General features: G+C 49.0%; 1 protein-coding gene across 2 annotated transcripts in view; it reads right to left on the reverse strand.

The window, feature by feature from the left end:
* Window positions 1–12,620, reverse strand: part of dhx8 (DEAH (Asp-Glu-Ala-His) box polypeptide 8) — a 21,519-nt gene extending 8,899 nt beyond the window's left edge. Inside the window, exons 1-16 of one of the 2 annotated variants that reach the window (XM_061223646.1) lie at window positions 12,225–12,620; window positions 11,750–11,835; window positions 11,333–11,405; window positions 10,917–11,008; window positions 10,274–10,380; window positions 9,191–9,667; window positions 8,853–8,997; window positions 8,311–8,514; window positions 7,477–7,564; window positions 6,903–7,000; window positions 6,246–6,393; window positions 5,402–5,583; window positions 4,445–4,639; window positions 3,832–4,017; window positions 2,449–2,659; window positions 890–1,071 (exon numbers count right to left, since the gene is read on the reverse strand). In XM_061223646.1, coding sequence (XP_061079630.1) covers window positions 890–1,071; window positions 2,449–2,659; window positions 3,832–4,017; window positions 4,445–4,639; window positions 5,402–5,583; window positions 6,246–6,393; window positions 6,903–7,000; window positions 7,477–7,564; window positions 8,311–8,514; window positions 8,853–8,997; window positions 9,191–9,667; window positions 10,274–10,380; window positions 10,917–11,008; window positions 11,333–11,405; window positions 11,750–11,835; window positions 12,225–12,333 — 2,583 coding nt within the window. In that variant the 5' untranslated portion in view covers window positions 12,334–12,620. Of the gene's footprint in view, window positions 1–889; window positions 1,072–2,448; window positions 2,660–3,831; window positions 4,018–4,444; window positions 4,640–5,401; window positions 5,584–6,245; window positions 6,394–6,902; window positions 7,001–7,476; window positions 7,565–8,086; window positions 8,104–8,310; window positions 8,515–8,852; window positions 8,998–9,190; window positions 9,668–10,273; window positions 10,381–10,916; window positions 11,009–11,332; window positions 11,406–11,749; window positions 11,836–12,224 lie in introns of those variants that run through there. The other variant, XM_061223647.1, reaches the window with a different exon arrangement.
* Window positions 12,621–27,500: the final 14,880 nt, after the last annotated feature.

Consider the following 27,500-nt stretch of genomic DNA (forward strand, 5'->3'; position numbering starts at 1 on the left):
TTTGAGATGGTGGAGGTGGGGTTTGAGATGGTGGAGGTGGGGTTTGAGATGGTGGAGGTGGGGTTTGAGATGGTGGAGGTGGGGTTTGAGATGGCGGGGGTCGGGTTTGAGATGGTGGAGGTGGGGTTTGAGATGGCGGGGGTGGGGTTTGAGATGGTGGGGGTGGGGTTTGAGATGGTGGAGGTGGGGTTTGAGATGGCGGGGGTGGGGGTGGGGTTTGAGATGGTGGAGGTGGGGTTTGAGATGGTGGAGGTGGGGTTTGAGATGGTGGAGGTGGGGTTTGAGATGGTGGGGGTGGGGTTTGAGATGGTGGGGGTGTGGGATGGTGGAGGTGAGGTTTGAGATGGTGGAGGTTGAGATGGCGGGGGTGGGGGTGGGATGGTGGAGGTGGGGGTAGGGTTTGAGATGGCGGGGGTGGGGTTTGAGATGGTGGAGGTGGGGTTTGAGATGGTGGAGGTGGGGTTTGAGATGGTGGAGGTGGGGTTTGAGATGGTGGAGGTGGGGTTTGAGATGGTGGGGATGGGGGTGGGGTCGGGTTTGAGATGGCGGGGGTGGGGTTTGAGATGGTGGAGGTGGGGTTTGAGATAGTGGAGGTCGGGTTTGAGATGGCGGGGATGGGGGTGGGGTCGGGTTTGAGATGGCGGGGGTGGGGGTGGGGTGGGGTTTGAGATGGCGGGGGTGGGGGTGGGGTGGGGTTTGAGATGGCGGGGGTGGGGTTTGAGATGGTGGAGGTGGGGTTTGAGATGGTGGAGGTGGGGTTTGAGATGGTGGAGGTGGGGTTTGAGATGGTGGAGGTGGGGTTGGAGATGGTGGAGGTCGGGTTTGAGATGGCGGGGGTGGGGTGGGGTGGGGTTTGAGATGGCGGGGGTGGGGGTGGCGTGCGAGCTACCTTTCGGCTCCCGGGGGGAGCAGGGTCGAAGATGCGGGTCTGCATCTCGCTGGGCAGGGCGGAGTACACGGGCAGGATGATGAGCTCAGGGACGTCGGGGCCCAGAGACTTCATCCTCTCGTATAGGATCTCACACGCCGTGTCGATCTCCTCCTGCCCCGTCAGGAACACCAGGATGTCTCCTGTGGGGGGGGGGCATTATTACATTACTTTCCAAAGCAACTTGCAGTTGATTAGACTAAGCAGGGGACAATCCCCCCTGAAGCAATGTGGGTTAACGTGCCTTGCTCAAGGGCCCAACGGCTGATCTAACCGTGGCTACACTGGGGCTTGAACCAGCAACCTTCCAGGTCCCTGTCAAGCACCCTAGGCACTAGGCTATAGGCACCTTAACCCAGGCCTTCAGTCAAACATCCCCCAATACAACTCTCTCCCAGAAGCAAAAAAACAACCATCAAGCACACAATCCACCCACCAATCATCAAGCACACAATCCACCCACAAATCATCAATCACACAATCCACCCACCAATCATCAAGCACACAATCCACCCACCAATCATCAATCACACAATCCACCCACCAATCATCAATCACACAATCCACCCACCAATCATCAATCACACAATCCACCCACCAATCATCAATCACACAATCCACCCACCAATCATCAAGCACACAATCCACCCACCAATCATCAATCACACAATCCACCCACCAATCATCAAGCAGCTAGGACTAGCCCCTCCTCCCTACAACATCATTAGGCATCCTATAACGCAGAGGCTGGGGGGGGGGTTACCTGCGGCTCAGTGAGGTGGATCTGTATGACAGGCTAAGGTGGGGGGGGGTACCTGGCGGCTCGATCAGGTGGATCTGCATGACGGTGAAGAGGCTGGGGGGGGGGGGGTACCTGGCGGCTCGATCAGGTGGATCTGCATGACGGTGAAGAGGCTGGGGGGGGGGGGGGTACCTGGCGGCTCGGTCAGGTGGATCTGCATGACGGTGAAGAGGCTGGGGGGGGGGGGGGTACCTGGCGGCTCGGTCAGGTGGATCTGCATGACGGTGAAGAGGCTGGGGGGGGGGGGGTACCTGGCGGCTCGGTCAGGTGGATCTGCATGACGGTGAAGAGGCTGGGGGGGGGGGGGGTACCTGGCGGCTCGGTCAGGTGGATCTGCATGACGGTGAAGAGGCTGGGGGGGGGGGGGGGTACCTGGCGGCTCGGTCAGGTGGATCTGCATGACGGTGAAGAGGCTGGGGGGGGGGGGGTACCTGGCGGCTCGGTCAGGTGGATCTGCATGACGGTGAAGAGGCTGGGGGGGGGGGGGGTACCTGGCGGCTCGGTCAGGTGGATCTGCATGACGGTGAAGAGGCTGGGGGAAGGGGGGGGTACCTGGCGGCTCGGTCAGGTGGATCTGCATGACAGGCTAAGGTGGGGGGGGGTACCTGGCGGCTCGGTCAGGTGGATCTGCATGACGGTGAAGAGGCTGGGGGGGGGGGGGGGTACCTGGCGGCTCGGTCAGGTGGATCTGCATGACAGGCTAAGGTGGGGGGGGTACCTGGCGGCTCGGTCAGGTGGATCTGCATGACGGTAATGAGGCTGGCGTCCAGGTAGTCGGTCTCGGGCTCCTTGGTGTAGAGCACCTCCACGGGGTAGGTCCGGCCGGGGATGGTGAAGATGGGCGCCTCGTAGAAGTACTGGGAGAACTTCACGGCGTCCAGCGTGGCCGACGTCACGATGAGCTTCATGTCTGTGCGCTTCTGTACCGTCTGAGGGGCCAAGCACGAACCACAGTTTAGTTATGATACAGTTATTCACTTAATACACATTATACAGTATTATACAGTTATTCACGTAATACACATTATACAGTATTATACAGTTATTCACATAATACACATTATACAGTTATTCACTTAATACACATTATACAGTATTATACAGTTATTCACGTAATACACATTATACAGTATTATACAGTTATTCACATAATACACATTATACAGTTATTCACTTAATACACATTATACAGTATTACAGTTATTTACTTAATACACATTATACAGTATTACAGTTATTTACTTCATGCACATTATACAGTTATTTACTTCATGCACATTATACAGCATTATACAGTTATTCACGTAATACACATTATACAGTATTATACAGTTATTCACGTAATACACATTATACAGTATTACAGTTATTTACTTCATGCACATTATATAGTATTATACAGTTATTTACTTCATGCACATTATACAGTATTATACAGTTATTGACTTAATGCACATTATACAGTATTATAGATATTTAACTGACACTTCATCCAGTAACTCACAAATCAGACTAAGCAGGGCCCAATCTCCCCAGGAGCAATGCGGGGTTAAGGGCCTTGCTCAAGGGCTGCACTGATCTCATTGCAACTACACCAGTCCCAGCCAAGCACCTCAGCCACCAGGCTGCAGGCTCCTAAGCTACAGGCACCATAGCCTTTAGGCTACAGGCTGCCCCCAAATCAAACCTAGAACTGAAATGTTGTAGGTTTGAGCCCCAGCTGGAGCGCTGCTGTACCACTCAGCGGGGTTCTGAACCTGAACCATCCCAGAACAACATACCCAGCAGGATAAATGACCTGCTAAGTGCTGAGATAAATGACCTGCATGCAGAGCGCTCTAAGTGGCATAATGTCAGGATGTGATGAGTGACTCTCCCAGTGCAGACCTGCACAGCTTGGGTTACGCAGCAGACTCGTGAATCTCAAACAGATGAAAAGCACACGTGTATTTAACTAAACTCTGGCAGTTCCGTCAGCAGCAATAGCACCTGCTGAAATCGCATTGAGCACTGAACACACTCCAATAATAAAGCACTATGTCAGAAACATTAACGTCAGGAAAGGCACTGGATGCCACACTAGTGATGAAGACGATGGTACCTTCTTGAGCAGGCCGAAGAGCACGTCAGTGTGGATGGTCCTCTCGTGGGCCTCGTCCAGCATGATGATGGCGTACTGGCCCAGGTCGGGGTCGATCAGACACTCCCTCAGCAACATGCCGTCCGTCATGTACTTAATCACCGTCTCCGGGCTGGTGCAGTCCTCAAACCGGATCGTGTAACCAACCTGCAGGGGACAGCAGAGAGACAATTACCCCACCTACAGGGGGCAGCAGAGAGACAATTACCCCACCTACAGGGGGCTGCACAGGGCAAGTTAGCCCACCTACAGCACTAGGTCTGATAAAGGTCATGTAGGGTCCAGGTAAAGGTAGGGCTCAGGATGGGGTCAGATAAAGGTCGTGTAGGGGTCAGATGGAGGTCGTGTAGGGGTCAGAGGTCGTGTAGGGGTCAGATGGAGGTCGTGTAGGGGTCAGATGGAGGTCGTGTAGGGGTCAGATGGAGGTCGTGTAGGGGTCAGAGGTCGTGTAGGGGTCAGATAAAGGTTGTGTAGGGGTCAGATAGAGGTCGTGTAGGGGTCAGATAGAGGTCGTGTAGGGGTCAGAGGTCGTGTAGGGGTCAGAGGTCGCGTAGGGGTCAGAGGTCAGGCTCACCTCCTGCCCCAGGCAGCAGCCGTACTCCTCAGACACCCTCTTGGCGACAGACATGGCGGCGACTCGGCGGGGCTGGGTGCAGCCGATCTTCCCGCGCGTGGTGTAGCCCGCCTCCGCCAGGTACTGCGTGATCTGCGTGGTCTTCCCCGAACCCGTCTCCCCAATCACGATCAGGATCTGGTTATCATGGACCGCCTGGGGCAACAGACAGGATCAGGTTATCATGGACCGCCTGGGGCGACAGACAGGATCTGGTTATCATGGACCGCCTGGGGCAACAGGCAGGATCTGGTTATCATGGACCGCCTGGGGCAACAGGCAGGATCTGGTTATCATGGACCGCCTGGGGCAACAGACAGGATCTGGTTATCATGGACCGCCTGGGGCAACAGGCAGGATCAGGTTATCATGGACCGCCTGGGGCAACAGACAGGATCTGGTTATCATGGACCGCCTGGGGCACACAACACCATCACTATATTATATACCACATCATCTTCTACACCCGCTACAGGTGCAAACATACACCATCAGCTCTGACACCCTCTACAGGTGCGAATATACCACATCATCTTCTACACCCGCTACCGGTGCAAATATACCACATCATCTTCTACACCCGCTACAGGTGCAAATATACACCATCAGCTCTGACACCCTCTACAGGTGCGAATATACCACATCATCTTCTACACCCGCTACAGGTGCAAATATACACCATCAGCTCTGACACCCTCTACAGGTGCAAATATACCACATCATCTTCTACACCCGCTACAGGTGCAAACATACACCATCAGCTCTGACACCCTCTACAGGTGCGAATATACCACATCATCTTCTACACCCGCTACAGGTGCAAATATACACCATCAGCTCAGACACCCTCTACAGGTGCGAATATACCACATCATCTTCTACAGGGGAGGATGTTTGGGTAGCAGAGGGGAAGCGCACCTGCACCAGCTGCTCCTTCAGCTTGTAGATGGGCAGGCTCTCCCTCTGCTCCAGGATGGACAGCTGGGTCTTCTTGCCGTAAGACGCCTTGTTGCCGCCGAACGCGTGCTTCTTCCACTCAGGGATGTCATTGGGCATCATACCAATGCCCCTCATGTTAGCAGCAATCTGCCTCCCGTCAGCTGGAGAGAGGGAGAGGGAGAGATGAAGACAGAGAGAGAGGGAGAGGGAGGGAGAGACAGAGAGATGGAGGGAGGGAGGGAGAGAGATGGAGAGCAAGAGCATTATGATATGGATCTCAGAATGACCCCACTGGTGCCCCGGGGGCAGACCCCAGGTACCGACGGGATCAGGCCGGTCGGCACGGAGACAGATTTATGGCCGGTTTAATTTGTTGCTTTTAGGGTTCCTGGAAACGGGCCCTGATGTGGATCCATGGCCCTCGGACAGAGCTGAACCAGAGGAGCTCCGTATCACCATGACAACACCTACACTGGACCGGCGCCACTAAGGCACACTGCTCCCGCCGGCCCCAGACGCAGCAAATTAAAGAACTCCGTTCATTTGAGTCGTTTAAAATCATACCCTACAGCACTACAGCTACCTTTATGAACAACCCCATACACAGCTACCAAGTAAGGCCGAGAGGAGCTGGCTGAAATATCGCCATCAGACCAACACACAGCTAATGCTTCACTGAACAACGAACTGGGGCTCTCCAGACTGGCTAAATTCCATACCTGGTAGGGGGTTAGGGTTGGGGCATTAGGGGGGGGGGAGGGGTTAGGATTGTGGGATCAGGGTTATGGTTGGGGTTGGGGTTGGGGTTTAGGGGGGAGCGTACCGTCGGGCAGCGGGTCCACCCAGTGCTTGTTGAGGCCCATGGGGATGGAGTCCATCTCGGCCTCGCGCTGGGCCTGCTTCACCTCACGGCGCTCCTTGGCCAGAGCGCTCTGCATCATGGCCGCCTGAGAGAGGGACCCGTCTGGGTTCTGCAGGGGGACCCAGGGGCACGCGGTTAAACCCACAGCCTGTCTGTAAACATCTAATCCTTTATTCATGAATAAAAATAAAAAGGGAAAAGGTTTTAACTGCTAAAATAAAGGTTCGATAAAAAGATGTTTTAGAACTTGGGCAAATCTCTTCAAAGAAACCCAGCTTTAAGATTGTTATTTCTTCCAAGAAAGCACACCGCTGGTGTTCTGGAGAGGCTACACAGGATAAATGGCATGCCCAGGATGTTAACCTGGGCATTAATTTGCTCATTACATGCAGTGAACTACATAATGTTCAGGATAGATTTGGCTCTGCACTCCAGTTTCCCATTGTGTAATCAATAGGAGGTTATTCATATGAAGTCAGTCAGTTTCTACATGGTGAAACCAAATTGTATAAACACCACATGTGAATTAGTAGTGTCAAATGAAGAAAAAAAAAAAGATTTTGTCCCAAGCATTATGGAGCTCTCGGTGTATGGGCAGTAAGCAGACACACAGCGCACCTTGACGATCTTCACGGGGCTCATGTCCATGCTCTGCTTGGTGTGGCCCCTCAGGAAGGGGGGCTCCTCCTCCACCAGCTCGATCTCCAGATCCTCATCTGCAGGAGAGAGTCACACACTCAACACAAACACACATACAGGCACAGTTTCACATAGATACACACACAGACACACACAGATACACACAGACACACACAGACACACACAGACACACACAGACACACACAGACACACACAGACACACAGACACACACAGACACACACAGTGACAGTCACACACAGTGACAGTCACACACAGTGACAGTCACACACAGTGACAGTCACACACAGTGACAGTCACACACAGATACAGGGCTTCCATGTGATGTCACTTCCTCTTGGTCACAAAGCACGGTCTTATAGATGATGTATAAACACACTGAACCACAGCACTGTGACCAGTGCAGGCAGGGCCACATGCATCCATAATCGATTCATCAACCTGAATCGGACTAATCAGACTAATCAGACTGAAGTCCAGCCCACCTCAGGGCCACACCGCTGGAAACCGCGTTATCATAAGCGACTGCATTACCTTCCTCATCGTCCACTTTGGGGAGGATGCCCGTCACCTCGTCGAAGTCAGGGAACTCCTCCTTGGAGAGCACGTTAGCAGCGATCATCTGCAGGCACAAAAACACAGTGAAGATTCAAACACAACAGCACAGCAAACACAAACACACAGTGAAGCTTCAAACACAGTCACACAGTGAAGCTTCAAACACAGCAGGACAGCATTACATTACATTACATTACATTATTGGCATTTAGCAGACGCTCTTATCCAGAGCGACGTACAGTTGATCAGACTAAGCAGGAGACAATCCTCCCCTGGAGCAATGCAGGGTTAAGGGCCTTGCTCAAGGGCCCAACGGCTGTGCGGATCTTATTGTGGCTACACCGGGATTAGAACCACCGACCTTGGGTGTACCAGTCATTTACCTTAACCACTACGCTACAGGCCGCAGACACAATCACTCACAAACATCATCAATGGAGTGTGATGCAATGCAATGGAGTGTGATGTGGTGTGGTGTGGTGTGGTGTGGTGTGGTGTAGTGTAGTGTAATCTAATGTAATGTAACAGAAGTGTGGGGTGTGAGAGCAGGCACTGATACTCGCTGCTCGTGGATTGGCTGGCGGACCTGTTTGATCTCCCACTTCTCGGGCCTCACCTGTTTGATCTCCCACTTCTCGGGCCTCACCTGTTTGATCTCCCACTTCTCGGGCCTCACCTGTTTGATCTCCCACTTCTCGGGCTGCGGGCCTCACCTGTTTGATCTCCCACTTCTCGGGCCTCACCTGTTTGATCTCCCACTTCTCGGGCCTCACCTGTTTGATCTCCCACTTCTCGGGCTGCGGGCCTCACCTGTTTGATCTCCCACTTCTCGGGGTCGGAGATCTTGGTGAGCCGCTTGCGCTCCAGCGTGTCGTCCTCCACCTCGGGGGCGTGGCCCAGGCTCTGATTGGCGGGCCGGTCGGGGTTCCTCATGGCACTCTCCTCGGCCCCCTCGGGGCCCACGTTGCGCCTGCGGTTGGGGTTCAGGTCCTCGCCCGTGTCCTGGTCCACATCCTGACACGGACAGGAAGCCATTTTAATTACTGCACGGCCTGGAAATATGTCACCCTGCTTTGATCCACCGGTGTTAGTTTACCCTAATTATCCATAGTCGGACAAATCTTCACATTTCAAATGAGCATTTATGTAAGCATAACTATCTTCTCCCTTTCATTCAGAATGAAAAGCCATGAAAGCAAATCACTAAAACTTCATTACTAATATTTTTCTTAATTAATATTAACGTTCAGCTTTTGAATGGCGAGCCACTGACTGTCCACACTATTTCTTTAGGAAGGAACAGCCCAGTAGCAGAGCTTACTGCGGTTCAAATGCGGTGCCCCTGGTCTCACCTTCATGCTGAGGCTGGTTTTGGAGCCGGTGAAGGACAGCACTTTGACCTTCACCCTTTGACCCTTGCTGACGACATCAGCCACGTTGGCTACACGCCCCTCTCTGCGGAGCTCAGAGATGTGCACCAGACCCTCCCAGCGTTTCCTGGAGAAGCAAGCGCCAGAATGAGCACACCGACAGCCCCCACTCCTTCTGTAACAGGTCAGTGATATTTCTACCACACACCCCGCCCCCAGACCCACCTCAGGCCCCCCCCAGACCCACAACAGCCCCCCCCCCCCCCCCCAGACCCACCTCAGGCCCCCCCAGACCCACAACAGCCCCCCCCCAGACCCACCTCAGGCCCTCCAGCTGGACGAAGCAGCCGAACTGCATGAGGCTGGTGACCTTGCCGTTGTAGATGTCCCCCACGGCCGGCTCCTCAGGAGGGGGGCGGTCCACGTGTTTGTCCTTCCATCGGTCGCCCCCGGCGCCCTTCTCCTTCTCCCGCCGCGGGCTGGGGGTGCGAGACCTCCAGCGGGACACGCGCTCCTTCCCCCGGTCCCTCGACCGCGAGCGCTCCTTCCCCCGGTCCCTCGACCGCGAGCGCTCCTTCCCCCGGTCCCTCGACCGCGAGCGCTCCTTCCCCCGGTCCCTCGACCGCGAGCGCTCCTTCCCCCGGTCCCTCGACCGCGAGCGCTCCTTCCCCCGGTCCCTCGACCGTGATCTGGAGCGTGAGCGATGGCGCCGCTTCCGGTCTCTGTCTCTGTCCCGATCGCGGTTCCTGTCTCTGCTGCGACTGCGACTCCTCCTCTTCCTGCTGCCCTCCCCAGACCTGAGAGCAGACACACACTGACTCACCTGCAGCTCCACACACTGATTCCCCTGCAGCTCCACACACTGACTCACCTGCAGCTCCACACACTGATTCACCTGCAGCTCCACACACTGACTCACCTGCAGCTACACACACTGATTCCCCTGCAGCTCCACACACTGACTCACCTGCAGCTCCACACACTGATTCACCTGCAGCTCCACACACTGACTCACCTGCAGCTCCACACACTGACTCACCTGCAGCTACACACACTGATTCCCCTGCAGCTCCACACACTGACTCACCTGCAGCTCCACACACTGATTCACCTGCAGCTCCACACACTGACTCACCTGCAGCTCCACACACTGACTCACCTGCAGCTCCACACACTGACTCACCTGCAGCTACACACACTGACTCACCTGCAGCTACACACACTGACTCACCTGCAGCTACACACAGACTCACCTGCAGCTACACACACTGACTCACCTGGAGCTCCACACACTGATTCACCTGCAGCTACACACACTGATTCACACATTGATAGCGGCCCCAGACGGGCGTTGGCGGCCCCAGACGGTCGTTGGCGGCCCCAGACGGGCCAGAGCCTCTTACCGGCGCCGGCTCCTCTTGGTGTCGGGGCTGCCGGCGCTGGGCAGGAGCATCTCCAGCTCCTTCATGGCGTCCGCCGCCACCTTCACATCGTCCTCGTCCAGAACGGTCTGGAACAGAGGGGTCAAAGGTCACTGTCCTGGGGGGGGTAACTGGCATGAAATGCCTCAATCTTATGGTCACAGGCGACATACCAATAAATAATACAGGTTGTATGCGTTTCAACAACTACATGCAAAAAGAACACTCAACTACAAACAGAAATACAAGCAAGAAATAATTCAATTCAGGGCACAGCACAGAATCTTATAACTCTTGAAGGTTATTCAGAAAACCTTGCAAAATGCTTCCATTCGAAGCGACGCAGAGCTTTTCAGACTGGTTTCCTGGGAGGAAGAAAACTCATAATGACGTCACCCAAGCAGGTGATTTCTATACGCTCAGACATGATTAAAAATGGCGTTCAGGAGGAGCGATCTCCATGGAGAGATGAGGTTGCGGATGGGACGTTGTGGGTTGGGGAGTAGCATGGCTCATTAAAAAACACCAGGATGGGAAATGTGATGGCTGTGGAGAGGTAGAGACAGTGCCGCTGCAACTAGTCTGCCCAAATAAAAGAAGAGCTCTCCACGCGCAGCTGGCTTACCCGCACCACAGGGTTGTCCGGCCGGCACAAGGCGGGAAACAGCTCCTTCAGTTTGTCCTTCTCGCTCTTCGGTTTGACAGCCGGCTCTGAGGCTGGACAAAAACGCAACTTACCAGCTAAGAGATATGAATATGGCAATATGGCTAACAATATATTCAGTTAATGGATGAGAGTATCGAACATTTACATTTAACATTTTAGTCATTTGGCAGACGCTTTTAATCCGAACTTTCAACTAAAAGCAATTTATTTCATTTTAATGATCCATGAAAGCAAAACAACTTTAGTAACGTGTGAATGATGCACCACAATGTATTGTAGTAAAGCGATGCACAATGCGCAAATGTACAGTGTACCATGTACAAATTCACAAGACACAGTGAATACAGGAATAACATTATGGATTGCCACCTTACCTCTGCTTGAAGACGATTTTGTAGAACATCTCATCGTTTGAATTAGCCTCAGCAAATTACTAATGAGCGAGTCCTAGAAAAACATCAAAAGAAATGGTCATGGGCAATGAGCACACAAACTGCAACTAAATGTGCAATTAGCTAGATATTAGCAAGCACTACATGACAAATAACAGACTAGCAACGGAAACATACAAAAACTATATCAACATATGAACAACAATATCAGTACGACAACTACTGAAACGTTAAACGTCAATGTAGATAATTTCAGTTTGGTTGTACCGTTTAACTTTATAGCTAACGTTAACGTTTGTTGATTAGTTACTGCAACATGATTACAAATAGACTGCCGATCAAACATAGGCAGGTAACACCGCAGCTGTAAACTACCCTAGCTGAAGTTAGCCAACTTACCGTGAATTCGGCTCCACTTTTCAACAACACCGCCTTGAATCCATCGAAACTTGTGTGCTTTTCGGCAAGATTGATCACAAATTCAGCTGAAAAATACACACAAAAAAAGACGTTAGCTTTGACCATTTTCTAATGGGTAACGTTATATTTTGTTACTCAGACTAACGAACCAGTACCAAGCTAGCTAGTCTAAGTATTTATCTTAAGTTAGCAAACCTGAAATCCTGGAAACCTGAAAAATCTGTCTAACTACGGTTCGCTAACCATAGCTAAATATTTAAAGCTGAATCAAAAGAAAGACGGTGTTTTCGCCGGCCTAAGTGGCGAAAACGCTACTTTATACGGAGACGCTAGCTAGTAGTTTTTGCGTTCGTATTACCAAAACAAGTTAGCACGGTTTCCAAAGGTAGCCATTAGACGGGCTAGCTATCAATGGCTTAATTTCACTTAGCGATAACTAATATCACATAGCTACCTAGGTCCTTGTCGTTGATTCCCAAATGGTTGTCCAGTTCCGTGCATACTTTGGAAACAAGAGAAAGATATTCGAGCTTTTTAAGCTCGATTTCACCGGCGTCGACCATGTTCTGTCCAGAGGTAGTGGTCCTCGGCCTCCTGATTGGAAACGTTAGCTAGCTTTCTCGGTTGAGTAACGTTAAGTTTGTTAGCTAGTCTGTAATTTTTAGCTATGTGTCGGATATCGGCACAAATGTATATTTTCTGTAAACTGTATATTTTCAACAGTAACCTACGAATATATCAAGACCCAACAGTCTTACATTTCACACGTTCAAAGAAAAAGTTAGCTCGCTATATCGTTGACAACAATCGCCATGATTTGTCCGTAACCTTCGAACTTTTCACGTCAGACGTAGTATTTCCTGCGTGACGCCAGGCACTCATACGCAGCGACGTGAGCGACATTTTTTTCAGTCGTTGCTAGGCGATGTGTGTATCGTCAGGGAACCATTGTTGTGAATCCTCAGGAACATAACGAGCTTGTTAGGTTGTGTTTAGGACATAGTAACTGGATTATGTTAGCTTATAAAATGAACATATGAACCGAATACTCCCATTAAGTTTCAGTCCGGGTTTAGGTACACCATAGCACTGAAACAGCCTTCACCTGATTTCCCCGCTGATAAAAGAGCTCATGTTAAGTTTTGAAACAGCTGCTAGCTGGTTGACCAATCGCACAGAAAAGTATTTGAATCGAAAAACAATTACACATTTGACTCAGGTCTGACTGGTAGATAGGGAGGTAGGTAGGTAGTTAGTTAAATAGGTAGATGGATCGGTAACAACATTAATCAGTCACGCACTTACAAAAACAGAACCAGTACCAAAGCAACAATCATGGTGAGAATCAGACCCTACTGAATAATCTACTTTTACAGTAAAAATGTTCAATCAGTATGTTCACCATTTCATTTTTCTTTTCACCTGTTCTGATGTAACTGCCCTGATGTTTGTCTAGGGCCCCAGCTAGTGCATGATCAGGGGCAGGGCTCATTTCAGGCCAGAGTTGCTCACTATCTGGTGGGAAGCATTACTCAAACAAAATCAGAGGACATTATAACATTTCTTCACATTTCGTCAGATGTTACCCATTATTTCTCACAATAGCCAACCTGCTCTTTACCGTCCTGAACATCTTCTGATTCATTTGAAATGCCCAGAGAGAGAGAAGGAGAGAAAGAGCATGATAAACTCTCATCCAGACATAGGCCTAGCTCCTAGAAGTTCAGAGAGTCTCCAGGATTTAAGGGCTGGCTCCTGCATGCCCGATATGTTATCCAATCTCCCGGGAATCGCTAGCTCTCACGGAACGCACATCTGTTTTATTAAATCTCCCAAAAGATTAGCAGCGTTGCCAGTACCTCATGAGAAAATGGCTGGGGTCTCCATGTTGCCTCCGCAAGGTAAACCGATATGGTAAGAGAGGTCTGTCTTTGCTCCAGCTAAGAGCTGGAGAGCGCCAACTGGAAATTATATCAGCAGAGTCACGCAACAAATGTGCAGCGGATGCATATTTAGAGAAAAGTGCATTATAGAGTAAGCGCTTGGCTCTGCTCCCTGAGACCCTCTTTAGTTACCCTCTTTCTTGCTTTCTCAATTTCCCTTTGTCAGAGGGATGCTGTGTAAAGATGGCGTTCACAGTGGTTGGGTTAGGGTGAGTGGGTCGTCCTCTCCCTCACCAGCAGCAACTTGTTCACCTGTGCACTTTCACTACCTGCCATATTCTAATGTACTACAAATAAATAATTTGTGGACACCAATATAATATCAAAAGGAAAAGCACACACACAATGTCTTCAGCACACTTCATTGTTTACTGTACTTTCTGTTCATCATGCTGTTGCCACAGAATAGCAAACAGCCCACAGCCAGCCTGAGGGGAAAGTTTAGTGCAGGCCTTTCCTCTTTACAGTCTTCCCAACTACCACATTTTGGCAGTTCACAGGGTGTGTGTGTGTGTGTACACACACTCCACATTAACCTGCTCCGTGAGCACGCTCAGTTTCCTGGGTAACCCCGTGTTTTTGGGTCTTAGTGCAGGCGCCGGGCTAGACGCAGACACACAAGAACATGGCTGTGTGTCTGTGCGTGAGTGTGGCTCAGTCATGTGACAGCCCTGTAGATGTGTTTCCTGCTCTTCAGGAGCTCGTGTGCGTTCTCTGTGGAGATGAGCTGTGTGCTACAGCTGTGTCACAGACACAGCCAGTGATTGATTGGAGGAACTTGCTCATGGCTGCTTTGCCTATGGGAATTTATCCTGGTGTCCTCTGATTGTTCAGCATGCTCAGCTTCACATTACTGATCAATGAAGCAGTCTGTTCCACCATGTCCACATGTCTGACGCTGTGGAGCTCAGCTGCTATTCCAGGTCATTCCCCACCAGCAGAGCCAGGGCACATGATGCCACCCTTACTGCCACTTCCTATTTTAAAACTGGCACTGCATGTTTAATGGTTTAAGCTGTTCAAATGACATGCAACTTTTTTGCTCTTCAGGCAAAAAAAAAACAAAAACATATAGCCTTAGTAACTATTAAATTTGTTTTTAAATAGACACTTGAAATTTTCTAAGTTTCAATACATGCCATAGAACTGTTTCTGATATCCCTATACCTCTTGTCTAACCTTAATTGCACTTATGATGACTGTACGTTTAGAACAGCACTTCATGTGTATTTTACTAGCTATGGATGTGATGCTTTAACTTGTGGAAGAACCTATGCACTTGTAAGTCGCTTTGGATTAAAAGCGTCTGCTAAATGACAAAAATGTAAAATGTAACTAAATAAGAATTGTGGATTGATCTACAACAATAGGCCCCAAACCACAGGCTCTTACACGCACAGCGTAAACACACAAACATCAAAGTATTCAGACCACATCAAGATCTCTGACTGAGAACGGACCTGTATTTCCTCATGCGTGTGATCTTGATCCGGTCTGTTTTCTATTGACACTTTAAAAAGACTGCATGCAAATAGCCTGTGGTGTTGCAGGGGCAGAATGGCGCTCATCGCTATTACTAGCTGCACCTTTTAATTTCAACCAGCAGGTGGCGCCAATGCAATGTCAATGTATTATTTTTAATAGCAGAAACTCTATACCATCCCTCCCTATTTTGCAGATAATATTGCAGGCAGAAGCACTCGGAAGGCCAGGGTTCTGCTAATGAAAGAGGAATGCCAGAGGGCAGCCGTGGCACAGGCTATTAATTTATTCATGTATTTCACACATGGGATGGGGCTGAGAATCGGGGTGGGGTAAAGAGATGCGATGGAGGTTTTAGGAATATGTGCAGTGATGGAGGAACACGTGTGCTAACCTGCTGATGTAAGCTGTGTGGACTGTTTTTCTTCAAGCCATTCCGCACCAGCTCTCAGCCGATGGCTGTCCTGCAGCACCTCCTGATTCATGTGGAATGGCAGTGGTACAACATTACCTTCAGGTTGCTTCATTTTAATTTTAATAAGGGAAGTCAGGTCAGAGCCGTGTGTTTTCTGTTCCATCTTGTTTATTGGTAGCAGCTGTGTGTAGCTGTGACTCACAGTCCCAATTGCTGGTATGAGTCAGATTCAGGAAGCGCAGAAACCTCTATTTACTAAATGACCCCCCCAAGAAAAACACAAATCTAAGCATTGGCATTCAGAAGAACATTTTCTGTGTTACCACTAACTCAGTAAAAATAATTAATGTTTGAAATTTTTTTTTAAATGTTGTCAAAACAGCAGAGAACTATACAGAAAACTGTAAAACTGGGGTGGCCTGTAGTGTAGTGGCTAAGGTACATGACTGGGACCCGCAAGGTCAGTGGCTCGAATCCCAATCCCAATCTGCACAGCTGTTGGGCCCTCGAGCAAGCCCCCTAACCCTGCATTGCTCCAGGGGAGGATTGTTTCCTGCTTAGTCTAATCAACTGCACGTCGCTCTGGGTAAGAGCGTCTGCCAAATGCCATTAATGTAGTGTAATGTAAAATTTAGCTACTGACAAAAAGAGATAAAAAGTCTCTGGGGTCTCAGCAATGCACAGGCAATGTAGAAACGTAATGATCAGTGTGGAATAGCAGTGTGGAACAGCAGTGTGGAATAGCAGTGGAATAACAGTGGAACAGCAGTGTGGAACAGCAGTGGAATAGCAGTGGAATAACAGCGTGGAATAGTAGTTTGAAATAGTAGTTTAGAACAGCAGTTGGTCTTGGCTTCGGCCTCACGACTGTGTTTCAGTTCCAGTTGAGACAGAGCCACTGTATCCTTGTTCAAAGATCTTAAATAATAAATATGATACACCAATGACATCACAGGTCATTTGGAGTGTGCCTTCCGGCAAATTGAATTCAGGCGGAGTGCCAAAGCTTATTTATATACAGACAAATACGCTTCCAAATATGCTGAAATTAACAACCTAAAAACTGCAGCCATAAATCCTCTCTCTTTCTTCCTCGGCTGAAACAATCGTAACATGTTTCTGGCAGGCACACTGACAGTGCTGGTGTTTTATGTGTTCCTGTCCATCTCTGCAGCCGGAGTTCCTCCTCAGGGGCAGGACTGTGTGACTGCACTCCAACACTGCCTTTACTGTGTTAACCACACCTCCAACGTGCCATTCCTGTACCCAGAATCCCTCAATCTACATATGCATGTATTCAGTCCATATTTGGCCATATCTTTGGCTAACAACTCAATGCAGATTTCCACACAAACATAATGTGGCAAGTTCACCAAATGTAATAGTTGCATTTCCTCCAAGTCAAGGGCTAATTTGGATTGAATGAATGCAGGCAGTAATATGATGGTGGGGCGGTTGGAGGAGCTCAGGACATTGGCGGTGTTTAGCTGAGGCACGGTTTGGCAGTTCGAAATCTTCCCCAACACGAGGACCCCACTCTACAGTGGAGAGAGACGTCAGGCCTCAGAGGAAGTGACACAAAGGCACTTTGTCTGACGGATTCACTCAGCGCCCTCCCTCACCCTGGGCTATGTATGTACTTTGGCTGATGTTTTGCATGTTATCTGTTTAAACAGCTCACTGTTTACTGAAGCGATTCCAGGTTAACTGCCGAGGGTCCTCTGGGTGCTGGGGGCTGTGGGGACAGCTGGTTTCTGTTGTCACTCACCCATTAAAGTCGAGTTTATTACACGGCAAACTCACCTCACCTGAAATCTGCCCATTCTGCTACTCTTCAGGATCAGGGTTGGGTACACTGCAAAAAAATAGAAAAAAAAGTACTTTAATCTTATATTGAGACTTAAAATCTTATTTATTTGACTGTTTTTGCAAAATAAGACAACCATATTTTTTTTTACATTACAACACATTTAGCAGACGCTCTTATCCAGAACGACGTACAACGAAGTGCAAATCAAACACAAGTACAAGTGTGAAGAGGACCTGAGAGGACAGTACGGTTCCGAGTGAGGCAAGACAGTTTAACTAATTCCAAGATTTGCCAATGGAGTAAGAACATTTAACTTAAAAGACTAACTTAAAACAAGCTAATGTTATATTTGAGAGAAAAAAAAAAGTCACACGCAAGGATTTGACATTCATTCTCCCAAATAAAAGTCTGATTGCCTGACTGCATTAACAGAGGAGACGCAGTGATTACAATGACCTGATATGCCAAAATTTGGAGAAAGTTGTGTAATTGCTTGTGCATGAGAAGAAGCTCTTTCTCTATGGTACTTCTCATTGTTTCAAACCACTTCCTAGGTCCGGTCACTAGGACCAGTTGCACTAGGTGAGACTTTAACATGATACCCATCTATCTGCCAACAAGTCCATGAGCAGGAGTGAGTAGAAGTGAGTAGGAGTGAGCAGGAGTGAGTAGGAGTGGGCAGGAGTGAATAGGAGTGGGCAGGAGTGAATAGGAGTGGGCAGGAGTGGGGAGGAGTGAGTAGGAGTGGGGAGGAGTGAGTAGGAGTGGGGAGGAGTGAGTAGGAGTGAGTAGGAGTGGGGAGGAGTGAGTAGGAGTGAGTAGGCATGGGCGTTGACTGTGGATTGGACAGCATTATGGGTACTGAGGCACAGGGAGCTATGTTCCTCCATTTTATTAACTACATCAGGCCTGTAGTCAGTCTTATTCTTCTTTGTTTTTTGGGGTTTGTTGCTGAATTGTCAACCAACATATTAGTGCTTTGCTGCCACCTACTGAAGTGGAGTGGATATCGGCGGAAAAAACATCCTAACAGTGACAAGGAAACCCAACAGAGGAAAGACAAATAAGAAATCTCTGGAGGACCAAGATCTGGTCATCACCTGCTCACACAGGCTGATAGTCTGAGGCCTCACCTCTGCCGTCTCAGGTGAAGGGTCAGGGTTCTGCCAAGTTTCTGAGATAGTGAAGATTAGCTTGTCTATCCCTGCCTTAACGCAGGAGTAGCTCTCACTGGGAGCCAGGAATGGCCTGACACACCAGCTTTGCAGCCAATCCACTGCAATGCTCACAAAAAGAGAAAACACAGCCTTCTATGGTTCATGGATGAAACATTGTACGCTGCTCTGGATAAGTCTGTCAGCCAGATGAATGTTATGTAATGATGAATCTGGAATTTTTCAGTATTTTCTCTGATTTCTGGAGCATTAAACTAGGGTAAAGGTAAAAAGCATCATATATAACATGGGCCAGCATCATCACCAATTAGTGCCACAATTTGGGGAGGCATCGATTTAAAGATTGATTTAAAGCTGCAACAGTTTTCTGTTCACAGTGTATAAGATGGTGGAATCTGTTGGTGTTATGCTCTGTGTGGGAGGGGGGGTTGAGTGGCGGCTATAGGCTTATTAGGAAGTGACCTTTGACCTTGCGGCTGAGTGGAGTGGCCTACGCACACAACCCCACCCCCCCTCCCCCGCTCTGTCCCTATACAACCTCCCGCACAGCGCTGAGCCAATCCCACGCCACCCTGCTGCTCGGGCGCCGCCCCCAGCGCTGGCGTTGATGGCCCAGTTCTATCCCCTCCTCCTCGGAACATCGCGTCTCTCCTTCTCCGCTGTTACCGAGGCGACTGAATCTGCCCCTTTCCCACCCCTCCTCCCTCCCTGTCTACAGCTGTGTAAATGTGATTAATAGAGCATGCTGGGCTTTCTTACTTATTTATTTATCTTGTTTAACAGATCCATCTATAACCCCCCCACTCTCTCTTTCTTTCTTCCATCCCCCCTCCTCTCCTCTCCATCTCCATTATAAGGACCACTCTCTTTACTCTTCTCTCTGGAACCTCTATGCCCCCTCTTCCTCCATCCTTATTTTTCTCTGCCCCCCCCCCTCCCCCCTCCCCCCTCCCACCCTTACTCTCTCCAAATCTATACCATACCCCCCTGCCCGCCCCCCCCCCCCCCCTGCCTGCCCCCCCCCTCTCTGTCCTCGCGTGCCCCTGTGTGAGTGGAATTGGGGACACTCCAGGAGGGAGGAGGGAGAGAGGACCAGATTACGTAACGCGCTCTCGGGCGTGTGAGTCCAGGACATCGCGTTCAGTGCAGCTGAGCGAGTCTAACATCACATGCAGGGCTCAGACAGGGTGGGGGGGGGGGGGGGGGGTAGGAGACAGGCCTACTCCAGGGGCCTCTGTTTGAAGCGTGGGGCAGCTTACAGGTGCATTGGACATCTGTTGTGAGACCTGGGCAAACATCTACAAGCTCTGTGTGTCCATGAAGCCCTGTGTGTCCATGAAGCCCTGTGTGTCCATGAAGCTCTGTGTGTCCATGAAGCTCTGTGTGTCCATGAAGCCCTGTGTGTCCATAAAGCCCTGTGTGTCCATGAAGCCCTGTGTGTCCATGAAGCCCTGTGTGTCCATGAAGCTCTGTGTGTCCATGAAGCCCTGTGTGTCCATGAAGCCCTGTGTGTCCATGAAACCCTGCGTGTCCATGAAGCCCTGTGTGTCCATGAAACCCTGCATGTCCATGAAGCCCTGTGTGTCCATGAAACCCTGCATGTCCATGAAGCCCTGTGTCCCCACAAAAATACAAAAACAATCATGAGCTATGCAAACTTCTCAGATACAGGCTGTACAGTGTTTTGAAGTGGAAGGACTTTGCCTGCTATGGTGGAAAGCTGGGAGATTTGCTCAGTGGTACATAAATACTGTCTGTAGGAACAGGGTCCCAGGCTATTTCCAGCAGAAAGGCTAAATGTGTCTGTACATGTCAGATTCTCCTCTGCACATGTTTAAATGCGTGTGTATGTGTGAGTCTGTGAGTGTATACTGTATATGTGTGTGTGAGTGTCTGTGTATGTGAGTGTGCTTGTATGTGTATGTATGTGTGTGTATGTGCGTTTTAGTGTGTATGTGCATGTGTCTGTCTGTGTCTCTGTGTATACTGTATGTGTGTGTGAGTTTCTATGTGTGTGTATGTGACTATATGTGTATGTATGTGTGTGAGTCTGTGTGTGTATGTGCGTATATTGCATGTGTGTGTATTGAGTACAGGAGAACCACACAGCTCTGTGGTGGATATTGGTGTGTCTGTCTGCGTATATGTGTATGTATGTGTGTGAGAGTGAGTGTATGTATGAGTGTGTATGTATGTGTGTGTGTATGTATGAGTGTGTATGTATGTGTGTGTGTGTGTATGTATGTATGAGTGTGTATGTATGTGTGTGTGTGTGTGTGTATGTATGTATGAGTGTGTATGTATGTGTGTGTGAGTGTTTGCCTGTCTCTCTGCTCCTGAGTGGAAAATTCCTGTTGAGCTGAGCAAGGAGAGAGAGAGGAGGGGTGGGGTCTCTGACTGGAACACAGAGCCAGGATTGGTGGAGGGGAAAGCTGCCTTTGTGACATCACTGCCTCCACAACAACCTCTCCGGCACATGAGCTGCACACAGAGCGTGCTCCCCGGGGGGGGGCTCCCTCATCTCCCCTCAGTTTCCCTTAATCAGCCTTTTGCTGTTGTGTCTACAGGGTCTGGGTTGCGTAATCACGCTCATGCATATTCTCAAAATGGAGGCAGGAGACTGGAGATAAAAGTGATTAAAGAGGCACAACGTGCAGAAAGCTTTACCCACACAGACGGTGAGACCCGGAGACACCACTGGCCTTTGCTTTCAGCCGGATCTGCACCGCCGGAGAATCCACTCAGACAATGATTCTGCCTGACTGCCCCTCCCCTAACGGCCTGAGCAGCCAGCACTGCAGGAGTAGCGGCCCCGCTGTCTGCCACTAGAGGGCAGCCCACTCTCACTCTGCCTGCAGCCAGCATGCTCTGTAGCGCTCTCCTCGTGTCACATGACCAGGAAGCTCTGACCAGGCCCACACAGCAGATGCTACATCCCCATTTATGTGCTGATGTGTGTAAGAACTGGAGATGGCTTCTGCACACCAGCTCCATGGTGTATTCTGGCTCCATGGGTTCCTATGGGAGCTGCTCAATGGGGCGAGAAGCCAGTTCATGGAGGCGGCCATGTTTGATTATGGGGCTGTTTTCGGCATCAGGGCATGTGCACTGGGTACCTAAACGCAAAGGAACGAACAGCAGAATGAACCAGATGCTTAACAAGCTGCAATACCTCTGGTAACCACTGGGGCTTGCAAGCTTCTGGGGGGAATACCTGGTCCTCTGCTGACATCCCCCCTCTGTGTGCGGGCTCTGAGGGAGGAGTCGACTCCCGCGAAGGGAACAGCAGATCGGGTCGGGATCGAGGAGATCAATATGGCCGCTTTTATGAAGCCAGGAAGGCAACAATCGCACAACAGCAGCAAGGGCTGAGGATTAATTTAATTTTTTCTGATTGGAGGATTGCTGCAGAGATGGTTGTCCTTCTGGAAGGTTCTCCTCTCTCCACAGAGGAACGCTGGAGCTCTGACAGAGTGACCATCGGGTTCTTGGTCACCTCCCTGACTAAGGCCCTTCTCCCCCGATTGCTCAGTTTAGATGGGCGACCAGCTCTAGGAAGAGTCCTGGTGGTCCTGAACTTCTTCCATTTACGGATGATGGAGGCCACTGTGCTCATTGGGACCTTCAAAGCAGCAGGAATTTTTCTGTACCCTTCCCCAGATTTGTGCCTTGAGACAATCCTGTCTCAGGAGGTCTACAGACAATTCCTTTGACTTCATGCTTGGTTTGTGCTCCGACATGCACTGTCAACTGTGGGACCTTAGACAGGTGTGTGCCTTTCCAAATCATGTCCAATCAACTGAATTTACCACAGGTTGACTCCAATTAAGCTGTAGAAACATCTCAAGGTTGATCAGTGGAAGCAGGATGCACCTGAGCTCAATTTTGAGCTTCATGGCAAAGGCTGTGAATACTTATGTACATGTGATTTCTTAGTTTTTTATTTTTAATAAATTAGCAAAAAAAAAAAGCTTTTTTCACGTTGTCCTTATGGGGTATTGTGTGTAGAATTTGGAGGAAAAAAATTAATTTAATCAATTTTGGAATAAGGCTGTAACATAACAAAATGTGGAAAAAGTGAAGTGCTGTGAATACTTTCCGGATGCACTGTATATGCAAAAAGTAGAAAAAAGTAGAAAACGTACCCTAGACATTAAAAAAGTTTCATTCAATGCGTAAATCTGAATCGCAAATCACAGATCACTTTCAAATTAAGTGAATAAAACCAACCAATCCAAAGCGAATAAAACCAAATTACTTCAAATAAATGCAAGAGAACGTCCTATCCAAAGCACAGGCACAACCCAAACCCCTGACATCAACTGTGTGTGTGTGAGTGTGAGTGTGTGTGTGGATGTGTGAGTGTGTGATTGTGTGAGTGTATGCGCACGTGTGTGAGTGTGTGTGTGTGTGAGTGTGTGTGTGTGATTGTGTGAGTGTATGCGCACGTGTGTGAGTGTGTGTGTTAGTGTGGATAATCACGTGTGCATGAGTATGTGTGTGTGTATGAGCGCAGGTGTGTGTGTGTGTGTGTGTGTGTGTGTACGAACACAAGTGTGTGAGTATGTGTGTGTGTGTGTATACGGGCATGGGTGTGTGTATGTGTGTGTATGAGTACAGGTGTGTGTGTGTACGTGTGTGTGAGTATGTGTGCAGGTGTGTGTGTATGTGTGTGTGTACAAGCATGGGTGTGTGTGTGTGTCTGTGTGTGTGTGTGTACGAGTGCAGGTTTGTGTACAGTTGTGTGTGTCCATACATGTACAGTTGTGTGTGTGTGTGTACGTGTACAGTTGTGTGTGTGTGTGTGTGTGTACGTGTACAGTTGTGTGTGTGTGTGTGTACGTGTACAGTTGTGTGTGTGTGTGTGTGTGTGTGTACGTGTACAGTTGTGTGTGTGTGTGTGTGTGTATGAGTGCAGGTTTGTGTGAGTATGTGAGGTCCAGGATGAGGTCCAGATGGGATGGGTATAAATAGAGGGTGAGAGAGGGAAATGTCAAAACAGACGAAGGAGTCTAGGGTGTAATTTTAGTCACATATTTATTACATAAATATATAGTAAAATAGACCAGCGACAATTACCATAAAAAATATCTTCCTTTAAAGTCCTGACAATGACAAGATTGGAAAATCACAAATTGGCACACAAACACTGATTGTCTGGACCATGTCAGCAACTCACCACAAAAACCTGACACCCCCACGAGAGCTCTGCTGGGGCGGGACACGGGGTGTATAGTTGGGGTGAGGGTGGGGGGATTTGGGCCTATAGTACACATCCTTCGCCCAGGGTTTAAACGTACCTTTCCTCTTTCTCCGCCTAACCTGTATTAGTATAAGCAAATTTGTTTCAACCGTTCTCCCTCCTTGTAGGTGTGTGTGTGTGTGTGTGTGTGAGAGAGAAAGATAATCACTTACAGTTGTAACAGCCTTGGTTGTTGTGCTTGGTCCTAGATCCTGTTCAGTGTTTAATCTTGTGTTCAGTAGGTCTGCTGGAGTGACCAGGCAGAAGAACACAGAGGGAACTCAGTACCCTGCTGCTAAGACTGGAGTTTTCTGTGGGTTTCTGAGCATGGGTATGAGAGTACAGTTCAGAGGAAGGCTAGTGTTATATTGCTGTGAGATGCGTGCTCTGCTTTCAGGGCCACTGACACATATCCGATCTGCTACATGGCGGCCATTTTAGAATCCCAGTGTGTGTGTACTGCATGTTTGCTCCTGAAACCCTGTCCAGTACTGACACTGTTACAGAGCTGTGTGTGTGTGCTGTGTGTTCGCTCCTGAAACCCTGTCCAGTACTGACACTGTTACAGAGCTGTGTGTGTGTGCTGTGTGTTCGCTCCTGAAACCCTGTCCAGTACTGACACTGTTACAGAGTTGTGTGTGTGTGTGCTGTGTTTGCTCCTAAAACACTGTTACAGAGTTGTGTGTGTGTGTGCTGTTTGCTCCTAAAACACTGTTACAGAGTTGTGTGTGTGTGCTGTTTGTTCCTAAAACACTGTTACAGAGATGTGTGTGTGCTGTGTTTGCTCCTAAAACACTGTTAGAGAGTTGTGTGTGTGTTTGCCGTGTGTTTGCTCCTAAAACACTGTTACAGAGTTGTGTGTGTGTGCTGTGTGTTTGCTCCTGAAAACCTGTCCAGTACTGAGGCGAGAGTTGATGTTCTATTGCTTGGTTGTTTTGTTCTGACCTGTTTCCCTCAAAGGTCATGACCCTTGAGCAACACTGCAGGACACACCCTCTGTGGTCACAGTGAGGCAGAGAACTTGGACAGAAGAATGATACAAAAGAAGTCCTGAAAAATATGAACAGCAGTAGTATAATTTGTTAAGTTCCTTTATTTTCAGTTCTGGTTTGATGTAAAACATTTGAAATCTGCTCAAATCTTGTAATTACAAACACACAGATCAGTGGATTCGTGTCCTGTTTTTTTTTTTATTTTTTAAAAAGAACTGCCTTGGAGAAAAAAAAGGACAGTAAAGGATATATAAAGAAAGGAAAGTGACACAGGAATCGCTCGGACGGGAGGGGTCACACCTGCTGGCAGACGCCTGGCGAGCTCACGTGATTGGCCTCTGCTCCAGCGGTGGAGCTGGTACTCTGCTGTGTTCAGGATGGACACTGAAGGATTGTGGGAAACTACAGGCGTTGAACAGAGGATCTGAGAAGAACAGGATTATTCTACAGAGAAGAGTACAGCCTGCCCGCAGCACTGCTACAGACACCCCAGAACAGTGATGGCAAAGCTTTGAGAAAATCACTCAAGTCAGCGCAGGTGGAAACACCCTCTAGACCAAGCCTGTGGGGCAATAATCTCACCCCAGGGGCAAAATCTGAGCCCTGGGGCATAATCCCATCATTTTATCCACTGAGCATCATTCTGCACATAATATCATAAATGTATCGACTGTGCGTCATATTCTGCGCATAATCTCATAATGGTATCCACAGAGAATCATTCTGTGCATAATCTCATAATTCTATGGACTGTGCATCACATTCTGCACATAATCTCATTTCTTCCACCGCACATCATGGTGCGTATAGATTCCCCATCTTATCCCCAAACTGTGTTCCAAGTGCAGCTCCCCAATGAAAGTCATGCAAGCCACGTTTTCCCACCTTTTGAGCTAAAATGACGGAATTTCAACGTGCTGGTGTACTGGGAATATACGGCACAATTCTGAACCGCATGAATAGACCATACACACACTCACACACACACACACACACACACACTCAGACAAAAAGGGTTGAACACACCCTTTGAGGCCTTGCATCCTATCCTGAGACCAACTAACCCGTTTTCTCTGCATATATATTCATATAGAATTTATTAATTCATAAATAATCCTAATCTGCGTTAATATTATCTTTTTAAATACATTTACATTCCTTGCTGTCTAGATATATTAGATCACATTTTTATGTTCAAAATGCAAAAACTATTAAAGTAAATCTTTATCTACCTGAATGATATGTAAGCAAAGTTACTCAGAGCATCAAACAATCATCCAGTCAGTCTACTCATTCCTAAGATTTTTACAAGTTGAAGGCCATTTTGGAAAAAACTGCAAACAGGATAAGATACAAGATCACTCAAAACTAATTTCTGATCATATCATTACCACTAACACCATCTCACTGCCAACATCCTCACTTTCCAGCACTTAACATGGGCGCAATCCTGCTTTCACAAACGAGTAACATGCACGATGCATCTGCACAGACGCGTTGCCTGACATCAGCTCTAGGATGGGGGAAAGATCAGCTTCATGATGGGGAAAAGATCAGCTCTAGGATGGGGGAAAGATCAGCTCTAGGATGGGGGAAAGATCAGCTTCATGATTGGGAAAAGATCAGCTCTAGGATGGGGGAAAGATCAGCTCTAGGATGGGGGAAAGATCAGCTTCATGATGGGGAAAAGATCAGCACTAGGATGGGGGAAAGATCAGCTCTAGGATGGGGGAAAGATCAGCTTCATGATGGGGAAAAGATCAGCTCTAGGATGGGGGAAAGATCAGCTCTAGGATGGGGGAAAGATCAGCTTCATGATGGGGAAAAGATCAGCTCTAGGATGGGGGAAAGATCAGCTCTAGGATGGGGGAAAGATCAGCTTCATGATGGGGAAAAGATCAGCTCTAGGATGGGGGAAAGATCAGCTTCATGATGGGGAAAAGATCAGCTCTAGGATGGGGGAAAGATCAGCTCTAGGATGGGGGAAAGATCAGCTTCATGATTGGGAAAAGATCAGCTCTAGGATGGGGGAAAGATCAGCTCTAGAATGGGGGAAAGATCAGCTCTATGATGGGGGAAAGATCAGCTCTAGGATGGCAGTAAAGATCAGCTCTAGGATGGGGGAAAGATCAGCTCTAGGATGGGGGAAAAGCCCAGGATGGCAGTAAAGAACAGGGTGTTCCTCTTGCTTTGGTTTTACGATTCCCCGCACAGCGTGCCCAGGATATTAAACACCTCAACCCAAGAACCTCACCAACACTTAAAGACACACACACACACACACACACCCAAACAGTCTCTCTCAGACACACACACACACTCTGTCTCTCACACACACACACAGTCTCTCTCTCTCACACACACGCAGTCTCTCTCAGACACACACACTGTCTCTCTCAGACACACACACACACAGTCTCTCTGACACACACACAAACACACTGTCTCTCAGACACACACACACACACACACTGTCTCCCTCAGACACACAGTCTCTCTCAGACACACACACACACACACTGTCTCTCTCAGACACACACACACACAGACACACACACACAGACACAGACTCTGTCTCTCTCAGACACACACACACACACTCTGTCTCTCTCGGACACACACACACTGCCTCTCTCAGACACACACACACACTCGGTCTCTCTGACACACA

Source organism: Conger conger, chromosome 16 (genome assembly GCF_963514075.1).
Source record: "Conger conger chromosome 16, fConCon1.1, whole genome shotgun sequence".
Taxonomy (NCBI): Eukaryota; Metazoa; Chordata; class Actinopteri; order Anguilliformes; family Congridae; genus Conger; species Conger conger.